General features: G+C 42.5%; 1 protein-coding gene across 2 annotated transcripts in view; it reads right to left on the bottom strand.

The window, feature by feature from the left end:
- The window catches only part of SLC22A15 (solute carrier family 22 member 15), a 96,861-nt gene that overhangs the window by 60,487 nt on the left and 13,888 nt on the right, over positions 1 to 22,486 (bottom strand). For both annotated transcript variants that reach the window (XM_069601497.1, XM_069601490.1), the window contains exon 2: positions 18,188 to 18,400. In XM_069601497.1, coding sequence (XP_069457598.1) covers positions 18,188 to 18,400 — 213 coding nt within the window. The remainder of the gene's footprint in view (positions 1 to 18,187; positions 18,401 to 22,486) is intronic.

Genomic DNA, 22,486 nt, shown 5'->3' with positions numbered 1-22,486 from the left:
ATAACCACCTTTCAAAATAGGTATTTGCTATTTCCATTTTATAGATGACCCAACTGCAGCTCAGACACAATCTTATTAGAGAGGGCAGTGGATTATGGTCCTAATGCCAAGATATCTGCCTCAAAATCTTCCTTGAGCATTATATGCTCAAATTACTTACAAGTTTTAGAATTCTGGAGTTAACTAGTGATAAAATGATGCATTTGAGCACGTTAAATGACAAGCACAGAGATTACAACATGCTGGGTGAAGGCTATTTTTTTAGCATGTGTTTCATTCCAGAAACTATGGAAAAAATGAACTGATCATTAGAAGGAATACTAGAAATAAGCAGGTCATTGTGGCTTAGGGTAACAGCACCAGGGGTTGGCAGAAAGGAGAGGGAAAAGGTAGAAAAGGAAGATGGCATATCAAATTTGGAGTGGAGGTTCTGTGGCCTGGCTACTTGGGAAATGATAAGAAGGCTGGGGGTGAGGAGATAGGAATAATTCATTTTAAAATCAACTTCCAAGCTGGTTTTGTTTATTCATTTATTTTTTTAAGAGTAGATTTAGCTCGTTCTATAGTGCATGTTTTAAATACAGATACTTAATAAAATTTCTAACTTTTAACTGAACTTTTACCCTTTACACACTGTCTGACATCCTGGTATAGCCACAGGGATACAAACCAACCATCCCCAGGTTGCCTTCTTGTCTTCCCTCCTCGGAATAGTGCTGTGCTGCCTTAACCTTCCTCACTGGCCTAGAATGCGATTATAAGAGATGTTTCTTAAACTGGTTACACATATTAGGAAGACTTTAGAGCAAGAAGGATCTTTAGACACAAAACTAGCCTTTGCTCTGAGACTTCTCATTGGCTCTCAATGTCACGAGTTTGTCCGCCTTCCTCCTGTGACCTGAGCTGCCCCTTTCTCCCCACTAATGTATGGTGACATTTCATGAAACAAGGGTTGAGAAACGTGTTGTAACCACAGACCACTCTAATGGAAGGGGCGGGGCATGGTAAACACAAGCCCTTTCTCCTAAGCTTTCTGGAGCGTGGGTCATATACCTCCCCAAGGAGGCTGTGACCTTCCGGTCCTCCTTGTTTTGGCCATCGGTGGATGAATGACTCTGCATTAGCCACACATGAATAATGTAGGACCGAGCCTTGCAGGTGCCCAGGGAGGGCACAGCTCCCCAAGGGAAAACAAACATTACTCACTCCACTGTTGCCGAGAAGCCTGCCACCTTAGAGAAACTGACTACCCTTAGAATGGGCTGTGCCCCTGCCTCGTATACCCACCCCCAACCCCACCTGGTCCCCTGGTGGGCTCCTATTCATCTTTCCTCCTCTCCTGGGAAGTCCTGCCTGACTTGTAGGAGCAGGGCTGACCACTCTAGCCCTCTGCCATCTCCTTCCTATTTTTGCTTCTGTTCCATAGGGTCACAAAGAGTCAAGACATGACTGAAGCAACTTAGCATGTGATGGATGTATCGTGAGTTACTGGTTTACTTGTCTCTCCCCTATGATGCTGTGAGTCTCCTAAGTGCATAGTTATATCCCAAGTGCTTAACTGACAGTACCAGCACAAATTAACTATCTGATGAATTATCTATATAATAGGAGTTCGTATACACTATCTCATGAAATGTTATAATCTTATAGGCATCTTCATATACACTGTCTCAAAGTCATGACTTCAAGCATCAAGTTCTAAGTTGATGGACAGGTGGGGAACCACCTAGCTTGTCATCGTTTCCTTGGAGCCACTGAATGAATGACTTTCTTGTATGAGGAAAGATTTGGTGTATGAGAGAGATTTGGGATTTGAGGGGTTTTCTTTTCTGCTAGCACCAATCTGACACAGGGAACATTCTGGTTTCAGCTTAGCCCTACACCAACGAGAAAGAAAGCTAAGGAGAAATGCAAGCATGGCAGTGTACTGGAAACCCGGCTGAAAAAGCTGTCAAGGCAAAATCTGCCACTGAAACATCTACTTCCCAATGCCCGAGCGACTGAAGCAGTACAGCCCTGAACGCACTTTCCCTGGTCCACAGATACCCCTCTGAGAGAAGCACATGGAGCACAAAGCCATTAGAACTGTGCCGTCTGTAATACACAGAATGTCAATGAGCCCACAAGCCAGGCAGGGGCCTCAGCAGGACATAGAGAGGCACTCAAGCTCCCCCACCTGGCTGCTGTGTCCCTTTCAAAAGGCACACTCACTCACTAGCCCAGAGGAGATGACTAGTCCAATGTAGCTTCCCCAGAAAGGAAAATGAACCCATGGCTTCTTGGGGACACAGCCTGCCTGACCATAAAGAAAACCTAAGACTAAGGCAGCTTCCACGGGCTGACTGGGTGGCCAAACAAGACTGGGCACGTGTTACTGATCACCCCCTGGGCACAAGCTCCTGGCAGACATCATATTAAAAAGCACAGACATCACTTTGCTGACAAAGGTCCAGAGTCAAAGCTATGTTTTTTTCAGTAGTCACGTATGGATGTGAGAGCTGGACCATAAAGAAGAGCACCGAGGAATTGATGCTTTCGAACTATGGTGCTGGAGAAGACTCTTGAGAGTCCCTTGGACTGCAAGGAGATCAAGCCAGTCCATTCTAAAGGGAATCAACCCTGAATATTCATTGGAAGGACTGATGCTGAAGCTGAAGCTCCAATACTTCGGCTACCTGATGCGAAGAGCTGACTCATTGGAAAAGACTGATGGCAGGAGGAGAAGGGGCAACAGGATGAGATGGTTGGATAGCCTTGCTGACTCAATGGACATGAGTTTGAGCAAACTCTGGGAGATAGTGAAGGACAGGGAAGCCTGGTGTGGTACGGTCCCTGGGGTGGCAAAGAGTTGGACATGACCTAGCAACTGAAGAACAAAGAAGTCAGATTGCCAGCACCACAGCCCCACCCGTACTGGCCCCTCACTTGTCAGTATTTCCAGGCTGTGGGGCTGAATCAGACAGTGCCTTCCCCTGCATCATTACAGCACGTCCCCCAGGGCTCAGCACAACTGGTGTGCTGGGTACCATGCTGAGAAAAATTCTGAACCGTTCTGGTAACAATTCCAACCAAACTTCAGCCCTCCGCTGTCCTGTATATCCCACAAAAATATAATATTTACGGCTGTGTACACAGGAAAGTCTCCCTTCAGTAGAAAGTCAGGTCCTCAGGGGCCTCCTGTGATTAGGGAGTGCTTGGACAGGGTAGTTCAGGAACAGTTTCATGGTGATTAACTAACTTGCTTCATTTCAATGTAGTTGTCACTCTGAATTACCACTTAATGGGTGAAGTGTGTAGCTGATAACAATCAGTAGTACAGGCGTAAGGAAGCAAGACATTAAAAAAAAATTAGCCCCTAAAGCAATTATTGCAGTGAATTTTTCCAATAGTTTTAACACTCTGTTTTTTGACCCCAGGGTATGGCTTGGGGAAAATATATTAATCTCCAGATAATAATCAGTCAATTTCAGTTCTTCAATATCTACAATGATATTAAAGATTCCAACCTTACTCTTTTTGGTGGCAAACATTAATTAAGCATGATAATTGTGTGTCTCCGTGATATTTGGCGCTTTCTGAATGAGTCAGAGCTCGGGGAATAATTTGAATAGAGCAGACAGCAATTTGCTACATAAATTCACCCCGATGGCTATTAGCTCATTTTAAAGTAGTCAAGACTCCTAGATTAGGTTGTTTTTTTTTTTGCATTAATACCAAGTTAATCACATCTACATAACCTTTTATTCACCCTTCCTCAAAACCCTGCATGAATAACTTCTGCAAAGCCTGACCTGAATGTAATAAGGGCAGGAGTCTTCAGGTGCATGTTTTTAAGACAATCTCCCTAAACTCGAGTTCTGCAGACTCTACCTTGGTATTTATTTTCAAGTATTTTATATGAGGAGACAAAAAGACTTTATGCTTGCTTTTTTACATTTTTATTTACTTATTTATTTGGCTGAGCTATAGGTATCAGTTGAGGCACACGGGATGTTTGATCTTTGTTGCAGCATCCAGGATCTTTAGTTGCGGCCTGTGGGGTCTAGTCTCCTGACCAGGGATTGAAGCGGGGGGGACTGCGTTGGAAGCCTAGAGTCTTAGCTACTGGACTTAGCCATCAGAGAAGTACCTCTATTTGCTTTTTAAACTCTCATTTTATACCAAATAATTTCAATATGTACTATATATTGTCTACAAACACAGACTGTATACCAAGGATATTTACCAACTAACTGGCAAAGTTTGGGTGCTGCTTTTAATATTATCACTTTGGAGTTTGGGAAGAATAACTGAAAAACTAGAGTAGTAATCGAAACTAAAGTAATGCTAAAAAAAAATAAAAATAAAAAGTAATGCTAAAGAGGGAAACTAAGATCCCACATGCCAACTGGCAGTCAAGAAAAAAAAGTGATTTTAAGCCTTTATGTGGAGTGCTTGGCTGGGGTTGCACTCCACCACTGTAACTGTGGATGAACCTCGGAGTGAGTGCAGAGAACGGCAGTTTCTACAGGATGCTGGCTGAAGAGTGGTCGCCACCGCCATCCCTCCTGGCACCGCTGCCCCCGATCATCATCTCATCATTCTGCCCCTGCTGCTGTTGCTCCGCTAACTCTCGTCATGCTGGTAGAGGAAGCAAGAACACTGGCCGCCACCCATACCACCTGCTCCTGTTCCAAAACTTGGAACACCACCCGGCTAGGGCTCCGGTGCCCAAGGCAGAAGTGGAGCATGTGAACCCACATGGAACTCACACACTCTGAGGTGCTGGAGATGAGGGTGCTTGGGGGGCACTTTCTTTGGACCTCGAAACAAATGACTTCAGGGAAAATAGGAGATTCTGCACTAAAAATATACAGCAGACATACCTCATCTTGGTACTATGTGGACACATGCAAAGAGATGGGGTGACCCTGTGAAAACCAGGGCAGCAGGCGCTGAGTTCTGGGCATGCAGGTGAATGGCGGAGTGGCACGGGAGTTGTTGCTCATTTTATTTGATTCTTCGAGATTTTTTTGTTAGATCAGGACACCTGTAAGTTTATTGGGGCTTGACAATTATGAAAGCCGAGTGGGATCATTACTACTTCTGTAGTACTTGTGTGATTCGTTTGTGTGGGACCACTCGCCAGGCTCCTCGTGAACTAGATACAAATATCCCGACAAGCCACATCACTTTAGGGAAAGCCAGACCGTGGCAGATTCCTAAGTGGGCTGACTCCCTGCCTCTGTCACATGCCACTGGAGAAAGACCACAGAAAATCAGTGGCCACACACCTCCATTCACCACTGTGACACTAAGTCGCCCTGCTACTCTGAACCTGTGCACTCTTATATTTTTAATTTGCCAGCCACAAAACAAACATTACAATTGTTTGCTCTCTCCCCTAGAATTTACTCTGTCAGAGGCAATTTCAAGTGGGCGACTGGCAGCTGGGGGAGATGAGAATCTACTTTGCTTTCAGTCCCACCCGTGTGGACCATGTGCTGTCACCCAGGGCCCCCTGCTCTCTCAACGCCCCACACACCCACACTCCCACCCCTCCTCCCAGACACAGCCAAGCTCTCGCCCTGCTCACCACTGCCGGTGGCACTGGCAGGGCTGGCTGGCGGCGGCAGAGCGTTGGGCCCTGGACTCTGCTCCTCTTTAATGCAACAGCACAGCACCCAGCTCTTTTCAATACTGAAATGTCAACTGAGATGCCACTCAAAAATGAAAGCCTTCTGTTTTGTAAGGGGAAAAAAAAGGAGTCTGGAGATCACTGGTACAATGGGAAGAATATGGGCTGGCTCACTGAGTCCCCAGACCAGTGGCTTATTAAACAGGGCTAATTTAAAAAACTGTCTCCATGTCAGCTGTTGAATCCACAGGGTGGGGCTGTTGGCAGGAGTAAACAAGCAGCACACAGGGAAAGCTCCTGGGAGAGAGCCTCTCACACGACACGGCCCTGGAAGGTAGTCAGGGTTATCTGCCTCTTGACTCCCCTCTACCTACTAAACCTTGTAAGACGCGTCATCTCACCCACAAACTCCCTGCAAAGTATGAACAGTCTTGCTGCAGCTGAGGAGCCTGTGGGGACAGTGGACTTCTGTCTCACTGTGCAGCCAGAGATGCCACCTGTGCTCCATCACCAGGGCGGGCAGGCCACAGCCACCCTTGAAAGCATCACAAACTCACATAGGCTGGGAGCATAGGCTGAGCATCTGAGATGCTCTCAGAGAATTCATCCTAAACCATGACCCCACCGTCTGCATGGAACATCCCCTGGGAATCACATGGAGAGGTATATTGGTACCAACAAGCTATGCAGCTGGCTAGACCTCCTGCCTAACGCCCGCCTGCACCCCCCACCCAATAGTTCTGGAACACCAGGTGGAGACTGAAGGTCATTTTCTGCCCAGGGGATGTTTGTGCCTTGAGACACATTTCTGAGGTAGAGAACCATTCTGACCTTCTATCAGCTTGGCAACAGCATGGGAACAAATATATGCTTCTATACCATGGGGGAAAGTACTGTGTATCTATAAATCTACAATGATATACATATAAGCAGGATGGGTAATGGTATATGCTAGTATGTACATCTCAATGGAGTTACATAGGTGGGAATGGGAAAGAGGACAGGTGAGTAACCAGGGAGAGGGAGAGAGGGCAGGGAAGAAAGAGTGAAAAGGGAAAGACACATGGAGATACACACAGAAAGACACAGAGACATCAGAGAGAGAGACTGAAAGCCAAGTAGAGACAGCCAGTGAGACAGAGACTCAGACAAAGGCAGAGATGAAGAAATGGTATACACACAGAGAGACAGAGACTGAGACGGGAAAGGTGGGGGTACCGAGGGACTCCGAACGACAAAATGACAGAGACAGAGGGATAAGGAAACAGGAGAGAGAAAAGGAGACGGGAAGGAAGGAAAGCAGGAAGCAGACAGAGTTACAGTATGACAAAGACAGATGGCAGGAGAGATAATGACTCACAGACACAAGCGGTGATAAGACGAGGGACCTGAAGCTGCTATCACCGGAAGGTAAGGTAAAGGGCCACCTCAGTCAGCTCTTTATCTCCTCTTTCTCCAAGCTGCTCTAAAGACCTTCAGCACTTTGCTGCTGCTGCTAAGCCACCTCAGTCGTGTCCGACTCTGTGCGACCCCAGAGACGGCACCCACCAGGCTCCCCCGTCCCTGGGATTCTGCAGGGGAAGATATTTAATTCCATTTCTCCTGCATCTACCAACTTTCTGTCTTGGGAATCGTAGCCCTCTGGGGTCCCTTCCCTTCTTATTCAGTCTCTAGTCAAGCTGTGCCACAGGCGAGCTTCCCAAGAGCCAAGGTGCCAGCACAGGAGACCAGCTGTTGACTAAGTGCCATTGCTGCTGTCTTAGAGGATACGGGCCAACAGTACTCTCCTTCTTCATATCAAGGCTTCCTCTGGCATCAGGCATGCAGTAGTTGCTCAACAACATTTCTAAGAATGGTGTCCCTCAAGTGATATCTAAAAGGACTCCTAATTACAGATTTCCTAAGTAGTAATTCAATTCCACTGAAATTTGTTGCGTGTCTATGATGCTGAAGCATGGCGTCACTGTGTTATCTAATTTACTTTAAAGTATTAAGCACATTCAGTGGGATATTATGCATCAGTATTACTTAGGTCAAGCTTTCACCCTGGTACCACGAGCATTCTCATCAAGGTTGCATTGTCCAGTGGTGGTCAGCTGGCCTTCTCTTCAGAAAGCCCATTCTCCATCATTGTCTCTATCAACAAAGGGTGCTTTGCTTATTCTTGACTAAAATAGCGGCCTGTTGACTAGCAATGATGAATATAAAAAATGGGCTATCCCTAGTGAAATTAGACAGTCAAGATACACAGATTAGCTCAACATATTTGAAAGATACTCACTAACCTTCCATGAATTTATCAGATAAACCAGTATGTTTTGTACTCTATAGAGGTGATGCCCTAGGTTAAAACCCCTGCTTGGTCCTGAGCCAATATGAACTCTGGAAAGTTCTCTGTGTTTGAAGCTGTGGGAAGGTGGGTATCTGTACCTTGACTACGGAAAATTGGGGTTTGCCTGTAGTGACCTGCCATGAAAGCAATGTACAGAACACCTATAAAACCAGAGTTTAGACTTTTAAAGTCTGAAAGAAAGATTATTTTGAACTTCTCTGAGAATAAGAATTGAGTTAATAAGTTAATAAGTTTATTTATACTTGTGGTGAATCTGGTCTGAGATCTACTTTCACTATAATGTGGTTAATGGATTTGTTGGAGAGCAGACTTATGGCTTTCACCCATTTCAAAATCCAGTGGGGGCAATAAATAGAACCAGAGCTTTTTGGAGAAATGCCTAGTCCCACCGCTAGAGCAGGAAGATGCAAGATAAACCCAGACTATCTTGTTATGCCAAAAATTTTTAAAGTGCTCATAAAAGAAAAAAAGTGGGCACATCAAAAGGACACAGGATTTTCAGCTCCAGGAAGATGGAGTAAACAAAGAGTGATTTTGTGATTTATAGGAAAATATATATATTTGGTCATTCAGATGACCAAATGCAGGTATATCTGTCACATATATTCGGTCTTCATTCATAGTTCCTGGTTCACAGCTCTCAAACCCTTGGAATTCCTGAGCTTAGTATAAGAGTAATGGAGTAATTGTCTCTTGTCCTTCATTCCTGAAAAACGCTTCAGGGAAGGTGACTTTTGGGTCCCACCCTGGAGGAGGAAATGGCACTCCAGTATTCTTGCCTTGGAGATCCCATGGACAGAGGAACCTGGCAGGCTACAGTCCATCAGGTCGCAAAGATTTGTCCACTTACATGGACATGCTGCTGCTGCTAAGTCACTTCAGTCGTGTCCGACTCTATGCGAACCCATAGACGGCAGCCCACCAGGCTCCCCCGTCCCTGGGATTCTCCAGGCAAGAACACTGGAGTGGGTTGCCATTTCCTTCTCCAATGCATGAAAGTGAAAAGTGAAAGTGAAGTCACTCAGTCGTGTCTGACTCTTAGCGACCCCATGGACGGCAGCCCACCAGGCTTCTCCGTCCATGGGATTTTCCAGGCAAGAGTACTGGAGTGGGGTGCCATTGCCTTCTCCGTCCATGGACATATGAGTGACTAATACACACACAAGGGTGGAGGCTGGTTGTTGAGAAAACAAACCCTGTGATTAGAGGGTTAGATCTTTTAGTTTCAACCTCCATCCCTCCCCCTAAACTCCAGGGAGAAGAGAGGGGATGAAATTTAAATTAATCACCAATAGCCAATGATTTAATTGGTCATGGTAATGAAGCCTCCAAAAATCCAAACTAAACTAAAAGATACAATGAATGGATTCAACAGCAGACCAGAGGAATAGAGGAGATAGAAGAAAGAATCAGTAAACTTGAAAACAGAACAATAGGAAATACTCAATCTGAAAACAAAAGACTAAAAAAAAACGAACAAAAATTCAGGGGTCTCTGGGGCTAAAACAAAAGAATTAATATTTCTGTCACTGGAGTTCTAGAAGGAAAGGAGAAAGGAGAAAATATTAAAAAAGAAAGAAAGAAAGAAAAAGTACATGAATAAATAACAGCAGAAAATGTTCCAAGCTGTCAAGAGATAAAAATCTAAAGATCCAAGAAGCTCAGTAAATCCCAAGTAAGGTAAGTCTGAAGAAATCAACATCAGGAAACATCACAGTCTAACTTCTAAATATTGACTTCCCTGGTGGCTCAGTTGGTAAAGCCCCCAAAATAAACAACCTTAAAAGTATCAAGAGATACTTGCCAACAAAGGTCCACCTAGTCAAGACTATGGTTTTTCCAGTAGTCATGTATGGATGTGAGAGTTGGACTATAAAGAAAGCTGAGTGCCGAAGAATTGATGCTTTTGACCTGTGGTGTCGGAGAAGACTCTTAGAGTCCCTTGGGCTGCAAAGAGATCCAACCAGTCCATCCTAAAGGAGATCAGTCCTGTGTGTTCACTGGAAGGACTGATGTTGAAGCTGAAACTCCAATACTTCAGCCACCTGATGCTAAGAGTTGACTCATTTGAAAAGACCCTGATGCTGGGAAAGATTGAAGGCAGGAGGAGAAGGAGATGATAGGGGATGAGATGGTTGTATGGCATCACCGACTCAATGGACATGAGTTTCTGTAAACTCTGGGAGTTGGTGATGGACAGGGAGGCCTGGTGTGCTATGGTCCACGGGGTTGCAGAGTCAGATACGACTGAGCAACTGAACTGAACTGAATACAGGAGGGAAAAAAAAAAAAACAATTCAAATAATACCATATTTTCCATCACAAACCATAAAGGCTAGAAGGAAGTGGCACAGGAAATTTTAAATGCAGAAGAAAAAGATTCTAAACCAAGAGTTTTCTAACCAGTGAAAATAACAGATGAAGAAGAAATCCAGATAGTATTGGATAGGAGTAGCATGGAAACATACACACTAACATACATATAACAGCCAGTAGGAATTTGCTATATGACTCAGGGAACTCAAACCAGGGGTCTGTGACAACAGAGAAGGGTAGGATTGGGTGGGAGGTGGGAAGGAGGTTCAAGAGGCAGGGTACATATGTATACCTATCGCTCACTCATGCTGATATGTGGCAGAAACCAACACAATATTGTAAAGCAATGATCCTTCAATTAAAAAGAAATTGTTTTAAGAGATACTATTGGATAAAGAAAAAAAAATCTGTCACCATCAGAACTACCCTAAAACAACAGCTAATGGCAATTTTCTAGAAAGGAAAAAAAACACAAAAGAAAGGATTCTGAAACATCAGGAAGAAAGAAAAATGTAACAAAAGATGGGGATAAATATAATAGACTTTTCTTTTCATCATGCGTTTCCTAAATTACGTTTAATGGTTGAAGCAAAAATTACAACACTGTAATATGGTTCTACAAGTATATAGAAAAATATTTAAGACAGTTATAAACGTGAGGGCAAAGGGATACAAGGTGAGGTAAAGTTTCTGGTTGTCACTCATACTGGTGATCTGACATTAGTAGACTGTGGTAAGTTTTAGTGTGTGTGTGTGTGTGTGTGTGTGTACACTGAAGTTTCTGGTTGTCACTCATACTGGTGATCTGACATTAGTAGACTGTGGTAAGTTTTAGAGTGTGTGTGTGTGTGTGTGTGTGTGTGTGTGTGTACACTGTAATGCAAACAGCAATCACTAAAATAGCTAGCCAAAGAGATACAGTCAAAAACACTGTAGATAAGTCACCAGAATCCTAAAAAATGTTCAAGCAATCTACCAGAAGGCAAGGAAAAGAACTGCATTAAATGTAAATTGTTTAAATACACAAATAAAGACAGAGATTGACAGTCTGGATTTTAAAACTTGATCCAGTTATATGTTATCTATAAGAAACTAATTTTATATATCATGATACAGGCAAATTGAAAGTAAAAGGAGGAAAAAATATACATCATACCAAAACTAATCAAAGAAGGCAGGAGTGGCTATAATAATATCAAATAAACCACATTTCAGAACAAGAAAATGATCAGGGAAATTATAAAATGATAAAAAGTTCAATCTTTCAGGTCAGGATTCAAGAAGACATAGCAATCATAAATCCACATACATACAAGAAACAAAAGAACTATAAAATTATGAAGCAAAAACTGAGAGTAGTAAAAGGAGAACTCAGCACATCCATAATTATAATTGAAGACATAAACACTCCTCTCTTGACAGTTTATAGAAAAACAAAACAGAAAATCAGCAGGGATACACAAGAACTCAACAATATCATCAACCAACAGGATCTCAATAATATTTATCAAGTACTCCATCCCAAAGCAGCAGAATATACATTTGGTTCATGTGCCAATGGAACATACACCCGAGAGAGACCAAATCCCGGGCCATAAAAGAAACCTCAACAAATTTAAAAGACTTGAAATTATCCAGAGAGTTTCCTCTGACTATAAAAGAATCAAATTAGAAATCAAAAAAAGAAAGCTAACAAAAAAATCTCCAAACATTTAGGAAACTAAGGAGCATACTTCTAAATAATCATTGAATCAAATCTCAAGGAGAAATCTCAAGTAGAAAAAAAAAAAAAAACATTGATCTAAATGAAAATGAAAATACATCAAAATTTGTGGGGCATAGCTACAGCAGTCCTGAGAGGGAAATTTCCATTACTAATTGCCTATATTTGCAAAAAGAAAGGCTCTCATCAATAGACTGCCACTTCTAGAACCGAAAAAAGAAAAAAGAGAAATAAACTCAAAGCAAACAAAAGAACATAAATTAATAAAAGTGAAAACAGAAAACAATATCAATAAAACAAAATGTTAGTTCTTTAAAAAGATCAATAAAATTGACAAAATCCTATCGTGACAAGTAATTAAGAAAGGACAGAAATCACCAATACTGATATTTTGTTACCAATACTATAACAAAAGAGGATATCATTTCAGACTCTGCAGACATCAAAAGGGTAATAAAGTAATACAATGAACAACTCTATACACATAAATTTGAAAACTTAGATGAAATGGATCAATTCTCTGAAAATAACAGGCTGCCCCAACTCACAATACGCTGTAGATCATTTAATTAGTTTTATATCTTTTGAGGAAACTGAATTCATAATTTTAAAACTCCCAAAAAAGAAAACTAAAGACCCAGATAATTTCACTGAAGAATTCTTCCAAATGCTTTAAGGACTAACATGAATTCTACACACTCACTTCCAGAAAACAAAAAAGGAGAGAATGTGTTTCAGTTCATTTTATGAAGCTTGTATCATCCTGATACCATCACCAGACAAAGAGAGTACAAAACAAGAAAAAGCTAGTGACTAATATCTCTAATGAATACAGAAGCAAAAATCCTTAACAAATTACTAGCAGTTAAAATTCAGCAATACACAAAAAGAAGTATCTACCACGCAGAGATATAAGGCTGGTTCAGTATTTGAAAATCAAACAGTGCAACCCACCACGTTACAAGGTGAAGAAGGAAAACCACATGATCACCGCAACTTGTGCAGAAAATTGCAAAGTGGTATATCTGACAAAATTCAATACATGCTCAAGGTAAAACAATAATATTGGAATGAAGGCGTTTCCTCAACATAATAAAAAACATCTACAAACACCAACAGCTAACATTAAACTTAATGGTAAAAGACTGCAGCCTCCCCATAAGACTGGGAACAGTGTATGGATGCCATATACACAAGAGTGCTAGAAGTCCTGGCGGAGCAATAAAGCAACAAAACAAAGCACAAAAGCCATGCGGTCTGCAAAGGAAAAATAAAACTGTCCTTATTTTTTATAAAATTATCTAGAAATAGCCAAAGAATCTTCAAAATATTCCTAGAATTAATGAGTTCATAACTACATAGATTATACATGCAAAAATCAACCGTACTTCTACAAACCAGCAATGAACATACGAATATCAAAATTTAAAATACAATACCACTTACAATCGCTCAACAACAACAACAAAAAAAGAAGCATTTAGGATAAATCTAACAAAACATGTACAGGACTTATAAGCTAAAGTCTACGAAACACTGAAATCAAAGAATCCCTAACTAATACATACAGAGTTCATGCATTGGAAGATGTAACAGAGTAAAGATGCCATTTATCCTCAAACTGATATACAGGTTTAACACAGCTCCTATCAAAATTGTAAGATTTTCTGCAGATACAGAAAAAAAGTTATCCTACAATTTACATGGAAAGCCAAAGGAACTAAAATAGCTAAAGCAACCTTTGAAAAAGAATAAAGTGAAAGAAACCAATCTATCTGCATAAAAGACTTATCATATAACCAAAGTAATATAACTAAACCTAGATGAGTCTTCAGAGAAGTAAGCTGAATGAAAAACAGCCAATCCTAAAAGGCTACATGCATGATTGCATTTTTATAATATTCTTGAAATGAGGACATTAAAGTATAGGAGAACAGATCAGTGGTTACCAGGGAAACTGGATAGCATTTGGGGAGGGTGGAAAGTCGGTATGTCTATATATAAATATATATGGCAACAGACCCTTGTGGGGTCTGTTGTTCTGTGTCTTAGCCATATCAACATCATTACCCTGGTTGTGATAATATATTATGATTTTGAAAGATGCTACCATTGGGAAAAACTGGGTAAAGCATTCATGGAATTTCTCCGCATTATTTACTGCAACTTCACATCCATGGGGTCGCACAGAGTTGGACACAACTAAAGCAACTTAGCAGCAGCATGTAAATCTACAATTATCTCAAAAATTTTAATTACTGAAGAGCCACCTCAAAGAGGTTCCCACTGGTAAACTGGGAATAATTTGAGCACCAAAATAACTGAAGGCTATAATAAATTATAAATAGTTGAAAAGACTCCATGGGGTTGCAAAGAGTATAGACACGACTGAGTGACTAACACTTTCACTTTCTTTCAGGAAGCCATTAGTATATACTAATGATAGAGAGAGAGAAATGGAGATAGACAAGCAGACAGATGGACAAGGAAGAAGAAAACGGCTTATTTATAGTAGAATCCAAAAAGTTTTATGGCGATCTTGTCACAATGATAGAAATAGTGAATCATTATGTTGTACACCTGAAACTAATATAATGTTAAATGTCAACTGTACCTCAATTGGAAAAAAAAAAAAACCCAACTGGCAAAGATGGAAGAAGCACTAGAGTTAAGAATTCATCATTTTGTAACCATCATAGTCTAGCTTGGCTTATGAAGCTACAGCAATGGATGCTAAACTGGAGGGAGGGGGTTCTGATACAGAACAGCAAATTAGCATAATCTTAGTGACTCAACTCCATATAGACTGCTTACTTCTTGAAGTGAAAAACACACACACACACACACACACACACGAAAACAGTAACTGTACCGGGGAGAAATCAGGTAATATCTGGCATAGATGGACAAACCTCACATCACCCCAAAAGGGCAGATGAATATTGTGTATCTCTATATGTGATCCCCTGTGGACACAACATTACTACACAGTTTTTCTAACTGTGGATGCACACCCTGAATGAGGAATCATCAGAAAGTTTGAAAGTGAAGAACACCCTAACTATTTAATCGATATCATAAAAATGAAAGAAGGGCTGAAGATACTAAATAGCTATGACAACTAAATGTACTATGTGATCCTAAACTGAATTCAGTGGAAGAGGGGAAAGTTAGCACTACCAAGGATATTACTGGGTCAAGTGGGAAAACTGGGTATGGGCAGCAGATATGAGAAAACATCAGCCTTTCTTGAAGTTGGTAAGTGCACTATGGCTTTTGAAGAGAACGTGCTTATTTTTAGGAAATACACACTGAAGTGGTCGCTGTTTAGTTGCTAAGTTGTATCCGATATCCGACCCCTTTAGGACCCCATGGACTGCAGCCCCCAAGGCTCCTCTGTCCCTGGGATTTTCCAGGCAAGAATATTGGAGGGGCTTGTTACTTCCTTCTCCAGGGATTGAACCTGTGTCTCCTGCACTGGCTGGCAGATTCTTCACCACTGAGCCACCTGGGAAGCCCACATACTGAAGCATTTGATTGAAAAAAAAAAAAAACACCAATATGTGTAGCTTTCAAGTGGCTTTTAAAAATTAAGAAAAACAGATAGCACCAGTGAGGTAAAATACTAACAACAGATGAAACTAAAGGATATAAGGGTAATCTTTACACTACTCTTGAAATTTCTGACAGTTTGAAATTATTTCCAAATAAAATAATTTTAAAGTCCTTCAGCTTTTGTTAACCAATCAAAAAGAAGTAAGATGTGTAGACTAATTTAGATAGGATCAATCAGTTTAGTCACTCAGTCATGTCTGGGTCTTTGCGACCCCATGGACTGCAGCACGCCAGGCTTGCCTGTCCATCACCAACTCCCGGAGCTTGCTCAAACCCATGTCCATTGAATAGGTAATGCCATCCAACCATCTCATCCTCTGTCATCCCCTTTTCCTCCCACCTTCAATCTTGCCCAACATCAGGGTCTTTTCAAATGAGTCAGTTCGTAGCATCAGGTGGCCAAAGTATTGGATTTTCAGCTTCAGTATCAGTCCTTTCAATGAATATTCAGGACTGATTTCCTTTAGGATGGACTGGTTGGATCTCCTTGCAGTCCAAGGGACTTTCAAGAGCCTTCTTCAATACCACAATTCAAAAGCATCAATTCTTCAGTGCTCAGCTTTCTTTATAGTCCAACTCTCACATCCATACATGACTACTGGAAAAACCATAGCCTTGACTAGACAGACCTTTGTTGGTAAAGTAATGTCTCTGCTTTTGAATATGCTATCTAGGTTGGTGATAACTTTTCTTCCAAGGAGCAAGCATCTTTTAATTTCATGGCTGCAGTCACCATCTGCAGTGATTTAAATTGGATAGGCCCCTAAAAAGTACAATATTAAGAGCATAGGCTTCTGGGTTAGGACAAATTTGGGTTGAAATCCTAGCTCTGCCCTTATTAGCTGACCTCAAGATGTCTCAATTTCTTCATCTATAAAATGAGAGAAATAATGCTTACTTCATAAATTATTTTGAGAGTTAAACAAAACAAGGTCTGTAAAACATTACAATGCCTGGCTCATTGTTGTCACTGCACAAGGCTACTCATTACTGTTATAGGTGAGTAGTGGTGATACGCGTGGTGATGGTAGTTATCGTTGTGGCGGCGAGGAAGCCATGGAGACACAAAGATGACCAAAATAAGGTTTCTAAGCTCAAAGGATTTAAAACCATAGAGATGAACCATAAACTACAGTGTGTCATGTAAGTGCAAACAAAACGTTACTGGGGCGGAAACAAAAGTGTATTTACTTCTGGGCAGCTGGTCAGAAAAGACTTATCAGGGAAGGCGATGGTCACGTGAGCGGGAGAGGTAAGTCAAGATGTCCCCGGGGAGAGGAGCGGCTGAATGGCGGGGCTGTCCTCACCGAGGTAAGAGGTGCAGTCTGAGAGCCTGGGGCATGTGTGGCAAGCAGGGGAGACGGAGGGAAATACACAATGTGGCTGGAAAGCATACAAGCACCAAGCTGGGGATGGTACAGGGCCTGAATGTAACATATAGGGTTTCACTGTGTGTGGTGGGAGAACCACTGGAGGTTTTGGGGTAAGGGGTGCTGGACTGTTGTCATGAAAACCCCACTAGGCCAGGGTGTCAGCAGGCAAATGGATAGCTGGTGGGGACCAGGCAAAGGACACTGAGGATTTCAACTTTTTAACAACCAGCTGTGTCCGGGCCCTGCGTCTCTTACTCCGGAGTTTCTCTGCACCAGACTGTGGGCTCAGTTACACAGTCATGTCCGACGCTTTGCGCCTCATGGACTGTAGCTCAACAGGCTCCTCTGTCCATATCTCTGGCATCTCCTGCATCGGCTGGGTGATTCTTTACCACTTAGCCCCACCAGGGGAGCCCTTACCCACCTATGTAGACTCAGCTTATTTACCTCAGGCTGGCCCAGAAAGCACTCTGCTTACCAGAACGTTCTAGCTACCCAAATCCCCTTGAAGATGAGGCTTCCTGCCCACACTGGGTGGTACCGTATGTATCTGATGTTGTACAGGCGAGGGGCCCCCAGGTGGTCCACACGCAGGACTGCACCTAAACATGAACTGTGGGTGTTAAAGGTGAGTCATTGCACTTCTGTCTGTACTCTGTTGACTTTTGTGGATATAAGAAAAAGACATGAAAGTTTTAATTCACTTTTTTTTAAGGGACACACTAGTCAAATTGGGGTTCTTCTAGAGTTCGCGTGTGCATGCTCAGTCGCTTCGGTCAGATCCGGCTCTTTGTGACCCTATGCACTGTAGCCTGCCAGGCTCCTCTGTGCGTGGGGATTCTCCAGGCAAGCACACAGAGGGGGTTGCCGTGCCCTCCTCCAGGGGCTCAGACCCACATCCCTTATGTCTCCTGCATTGGCAGGTGGGTTCTTTACCACTAGCGAGTGCCACCTGGGAGGCCCCTTCTGTTCGTGTCTTACTTAGCCCAACTAGTTTGGTTAGGACTCACGCTTCTCCCATTTGTAGTAAGAAGGAAGAAGAAAGTGTTTTCAAAGGATGTTCTTTAACTCTCAAGTTTACTAGAAAGCGATTTGAAGGTGGGCTGAAATTTAAATCAAGCAGGCCACGCAGCGGCTCCGGGTGGATCACGCGGTGGTCACGAGGGTCCGCTCCCACCTCCTGCAGTTACCTCGGAGGCGATGGAGGTGAAGCTGCTACTGAAGTGCACGTGCTTGTGCATCTCGCTGCCGTTGGCCGTCAGGAGCCAGGCCCCGAGGGCCTGGTCTTCACCAGCCGACTGGTTGCTGTGGCTCTGGTTGGGCAGGAGCTCGGCCAGGTCCCAGTGGTACGACGGTGTGGCCCCGACCAGCGCAATGAGGATGGCTTCCGTGGCCACGTAGAGCTGAAAGAGGAAACACACAGAGCCATCTAGGCTGGAAATGCAATTAGCAAGCTTACAAACCTTCAATGAGCAGTCTCGCTTTTGTGTCTGTAGGAGCTACCGAAATCAGACGCTTTAGAAACAAAGGAGAAAATGGAAGGAAGCTTCCTGATCTACCACAAACGGAACCCAGCCATCGCATCTGTAAAGCACCCTGTACTTCCTTCAAAGGTTTTTTCCTGCATTTGAGATATATCAGATCTGAGGGCACAGCATAGAATGGTTCCAGACTCGTAGGGAGTATTACCTGCTCTGACTTAAACTAACATTCTAGTTATTTTCTCCTCAACACCACACATTAGTTCAGATAAGCAGTTTCCAGGGCACAGGAGTGTCTTGGTCTTGGATTCATGATCTAAACAAGAAAACATGTTGTGGCATAGTTAACGTTTCCAAAAACAGTATGTGTGTGTACATATATATAAGTCAACAAGATCACACAATAAGTGACTCCAGGTGGATGGGTGTGTGTGTGTGTGTGTGTGTGTGTGTGTGTGTGTATGAGAGAGTTAACTCAGGCAGGTTGATAAGAAGTCCAAGCCTCCAAAAACAGTATGTGTGTGTACATATATATAAGTCAACAAGATCACACAACAAGTGACTCCAGGTGGATGGGGTGTGTGTGTGTGTGTGTGTATGAGAGAATTAACTCAGGCAGGTTGATAAGAAGTCCAAGCCTACATGCCTTTTTTTGAGCTTTGGATGTACGCTATGGTAGAAGTAAAGTGAAGTGAAGTAGGTCAGTCGTGTCCAACTCTTTGCGACCCTATGGACTGTTGCCTACCAGGCTTCTCAATCCATGGGATTTTCCAGGCAAGAGTACTGGAGTGGATTGCCATTTCCTTCTCCAGGGCATCTTCCCAACCCAGGGATCGAACCCGGGTCTCCCACATTGTAGGCAGACGCTCTACCCTCTGAGGCACCAGGGAATCCCATGCTATGGGAGAAAGTCTGGGCAAAATTTTCACAGCCTTGAGGTATTTTCTTTTCTATTCTCAGCAGCTAGCAGAAAAGTATAGAAGGCTCCACTTAAACTAGTGAGGCAGGTACTCTCCCGCCCACTTCCAGTGCCTCTATCCCTGTTACTTTAATAAAATCTACACAAAGCTCTGAGTGATTGAGACTGCCTCTGGTCCTGGAGTTAAATCTTCTCCTTGGGACCACGAATCCGGCAGCACTGATCACCGTTCACCATAAGCTGTTGTCTATGTGTGTGTGTACATACACATACACACACATGGGGGAGGAAGGAAGCATGCTCTGTTAAAGCAAGGAAGCTTTATACGCACTTGAGTAGGTACTAAGGTATCCTATACAACTTACAAGATGTAAACAACTCAAAATCCTAGGTGCTCACCCAGGCTTTTAGCTGTAATTATTGTTTAATCTAAACAGAGCTTCCCTCTAAAGAAAAAATATCTCATTCATTCAATCAATGATTATTTATTGAGCATATATAACATTTCTCACTGAATGTTTTGGGCTTTATGGCTATTCACAAAGCTATATTGGGTTTGTAAGCTGTTGAGCCCTGTGCGAACTTTTTATGCTATAGATACATTTTAATTTTTTTTTCCATTTAACAACCTTTTATTTTATATTGGAGTATAACTGATTAACAGTGTTGTAATAGTTTCAGGTGGACAGGGATGGGACTCAGTCATACATATTCATCTATCCATTATCCCCCAAACTTCCCCCCTATCCAGGAGGCCACATAACATCAAGCAGAGTTCCTGTGCTATACAGTAGGACCTTGTTAGTTACCCAGTTTAAATATAACAGAGTGTACATGTCCATCCCAAAGTCCCTAACTATTCTTTCCCCCCAATCCTTCCCCCTGCAACCATTAAGTTCATTCTCTATGAGTCTGTTTCTGTTTTGTAAATAAGCTCATTTGTATAATTTCTTTTCAGATTCTGCATATAAGGATTGTCTTATATTTCTCCTTCTCTACCTGACACTATAGATCCATTTTATATTACTCCTGTAATGACGGTTTCGTTTAAATTTTATTAGGAAAATACAGGAAGTCTGTTCCATTGTGAAACAATCTTATTCTAAGAAATTAACACAACTTAAAAAAATTTAAGCTAAAAAATTATCGCTATTAACTTAGAACTTAAAGTCTTAAAATACCTTTAAACAAATTAAGCATTTAAAAAACACAAAGCGTATGATTTCTGTATAGTACCTAGTAACACCTAACTGGGTGGATGAGTTGACTGAGGCATAAAAAGGTGGAGAGACTTGCTCACAGATTTATCTCCACTGCCAGGGAACTCCCAGCTCCTTCCACACCATTCTGGAGGGGCATATTCAGCTGTTAAGTGGATAAGCTGAAGCACCAAAGGCAGAGTAATTTATCACAAGCAGATGATGGAATTACTGTCAAGGAAAGAGAAAAGAAGTCATGACACTGTGTGTGTCATAACAGAAAGCTAAAACCCAAGATGTGATTTTTCCCGTCTGCCAAGGCTGCAAGGATGTAAGCAGTCCCAACCTATGGTGAGTCCAATGACTGTGGGCCTCTGGAGATGCAAAGTCGCCACAGGTCAGTGTGTGTGTGTGATTTACTGTCAAATGCAAAAGAAAACATGTTTCTAGACTTATATTGCTTCTTGGCCCCTATTTGCATATTATTAAGGACGTTTTCAGAACAGGAGGCAATCAGCTTACAAAAATGAAAACCTTAATAATTGCAAGAACAGCATTTAGCAGCAGCTATAATTACAAAGCCACTTGCACCCGTTTTAGTAACTGCCCTTCCTGATTACAACCTGCTGAAATTTAATTCATGGGTAAAGAAATGAAAAAAATGCAGCAAAGGGAACTCAGGAGATGAGGCAGAACACATGTTCTGGTAAACGCACAGCCTTCAGCCCAGCAAAGCTAACTAATGGTGTTTTCTCTCTAAATGTGCTCTTTTCTGCTTTGGTTGTACCACTGACTTCCTGGAAAGCACTTCCTCCTGCTGTCAACGTCTGACTCTTTCCCCACCTCTGAGATGTAACTCAGATTCCCCTCCTTCACCCCACCCACCACCACCTTCCCTCCATCCCCCTGAAGCCCTCTCCTGCTTCCACTCATTCTGAAAACTCCATCGAGACCTTTCTCAGAACCCATATCATTTTCTTCACTGCACTGTACATTTATGTATTTACTTGCTTTCGTTTTTTCTACTGAAATATACTCTCTGAGGGCAGGATCTACATCAGATTCACCTTCAGGTTCCCGAAGCAAGAAACTAAGGGCCCAAATAGATGATATCACACATTCAACAAGTCAATGGATGAATGAATGACCAGGATGGGAATACTAATAACAGCAGCAAGCACTTCTCTAACTACATAAAAGACACCATTCTAAGTGTGTGTTGAAAATATATTAAAGCATCTTATTTTTATCTGGATCATTCTAGGATAAGTAATGTTCTAGGTAAAGGAGGAAATCCTCCAAAGGATCCTCTAATCTGAGGCATATTTCACTGTGGAGACTATCATTCCTGGAAGAAACTACAATGTATAGAAAAGAGTTAAAAAACAAAAGAGGTGGAGCTGATACATAACACAGGAAAATAACACAGGGGGCAGTAAAACCTAGCTAATTGGTATTATCTGTATCATTCTTCTGCCCTCCTCCTACCACGCCGCAATGTTCTCATTACCCCCACGCGCACACATACACCCGCCTCAGGGAACACACAGGGCCACGGCTTTGTGTCACCAGAGGGGTCAGAAACCTGCAGCTCTTCCCTCAGTGCCATCGCCGCCACCCCACCTCCCACCACCTTGTCTTCCCTCCAGTTCCTCCGGAAGCCCCTCCTGCTTCTGCTCACCCCCTAAAGATCCACCTAGACCCTTCCTGGAACCCATATCATTTGCTTCACTGCACTATCCTTGTGTATAGCACGGTATCAGCCTTTCCGTCTTTGACGCAGATGGCCACCTGGCTTTGCTAAAGATAAAACAGACCGGGTAGCCTGGCAATGCTACTGCACGATGCAAGCTAACTAGGCAAGGTGATAGGGATGCCAGGATTAGGTAA

The sequence above is a fragment of the Ovis canadensis genome, chromosome 1 (assembly GCF_042477335.2).
Source record: "Ovis canadensis isolate MfBH-ARS-UI-01 breed Bighorn chromosome 1, ARS-UI_OviCan_v2, whole genome shotgun sequence".
NCBI classification, from domain to species: Eukaryota; Metazoa; Chordata; class Mammalia; order Artiodactyla; family Bovidae; genus Ovis; species Ovis canadensis.
Note: the sequence above shows the minus strand (reverse complement) of the source record. Positions and strands in the feature narration are given on the sequence as shown.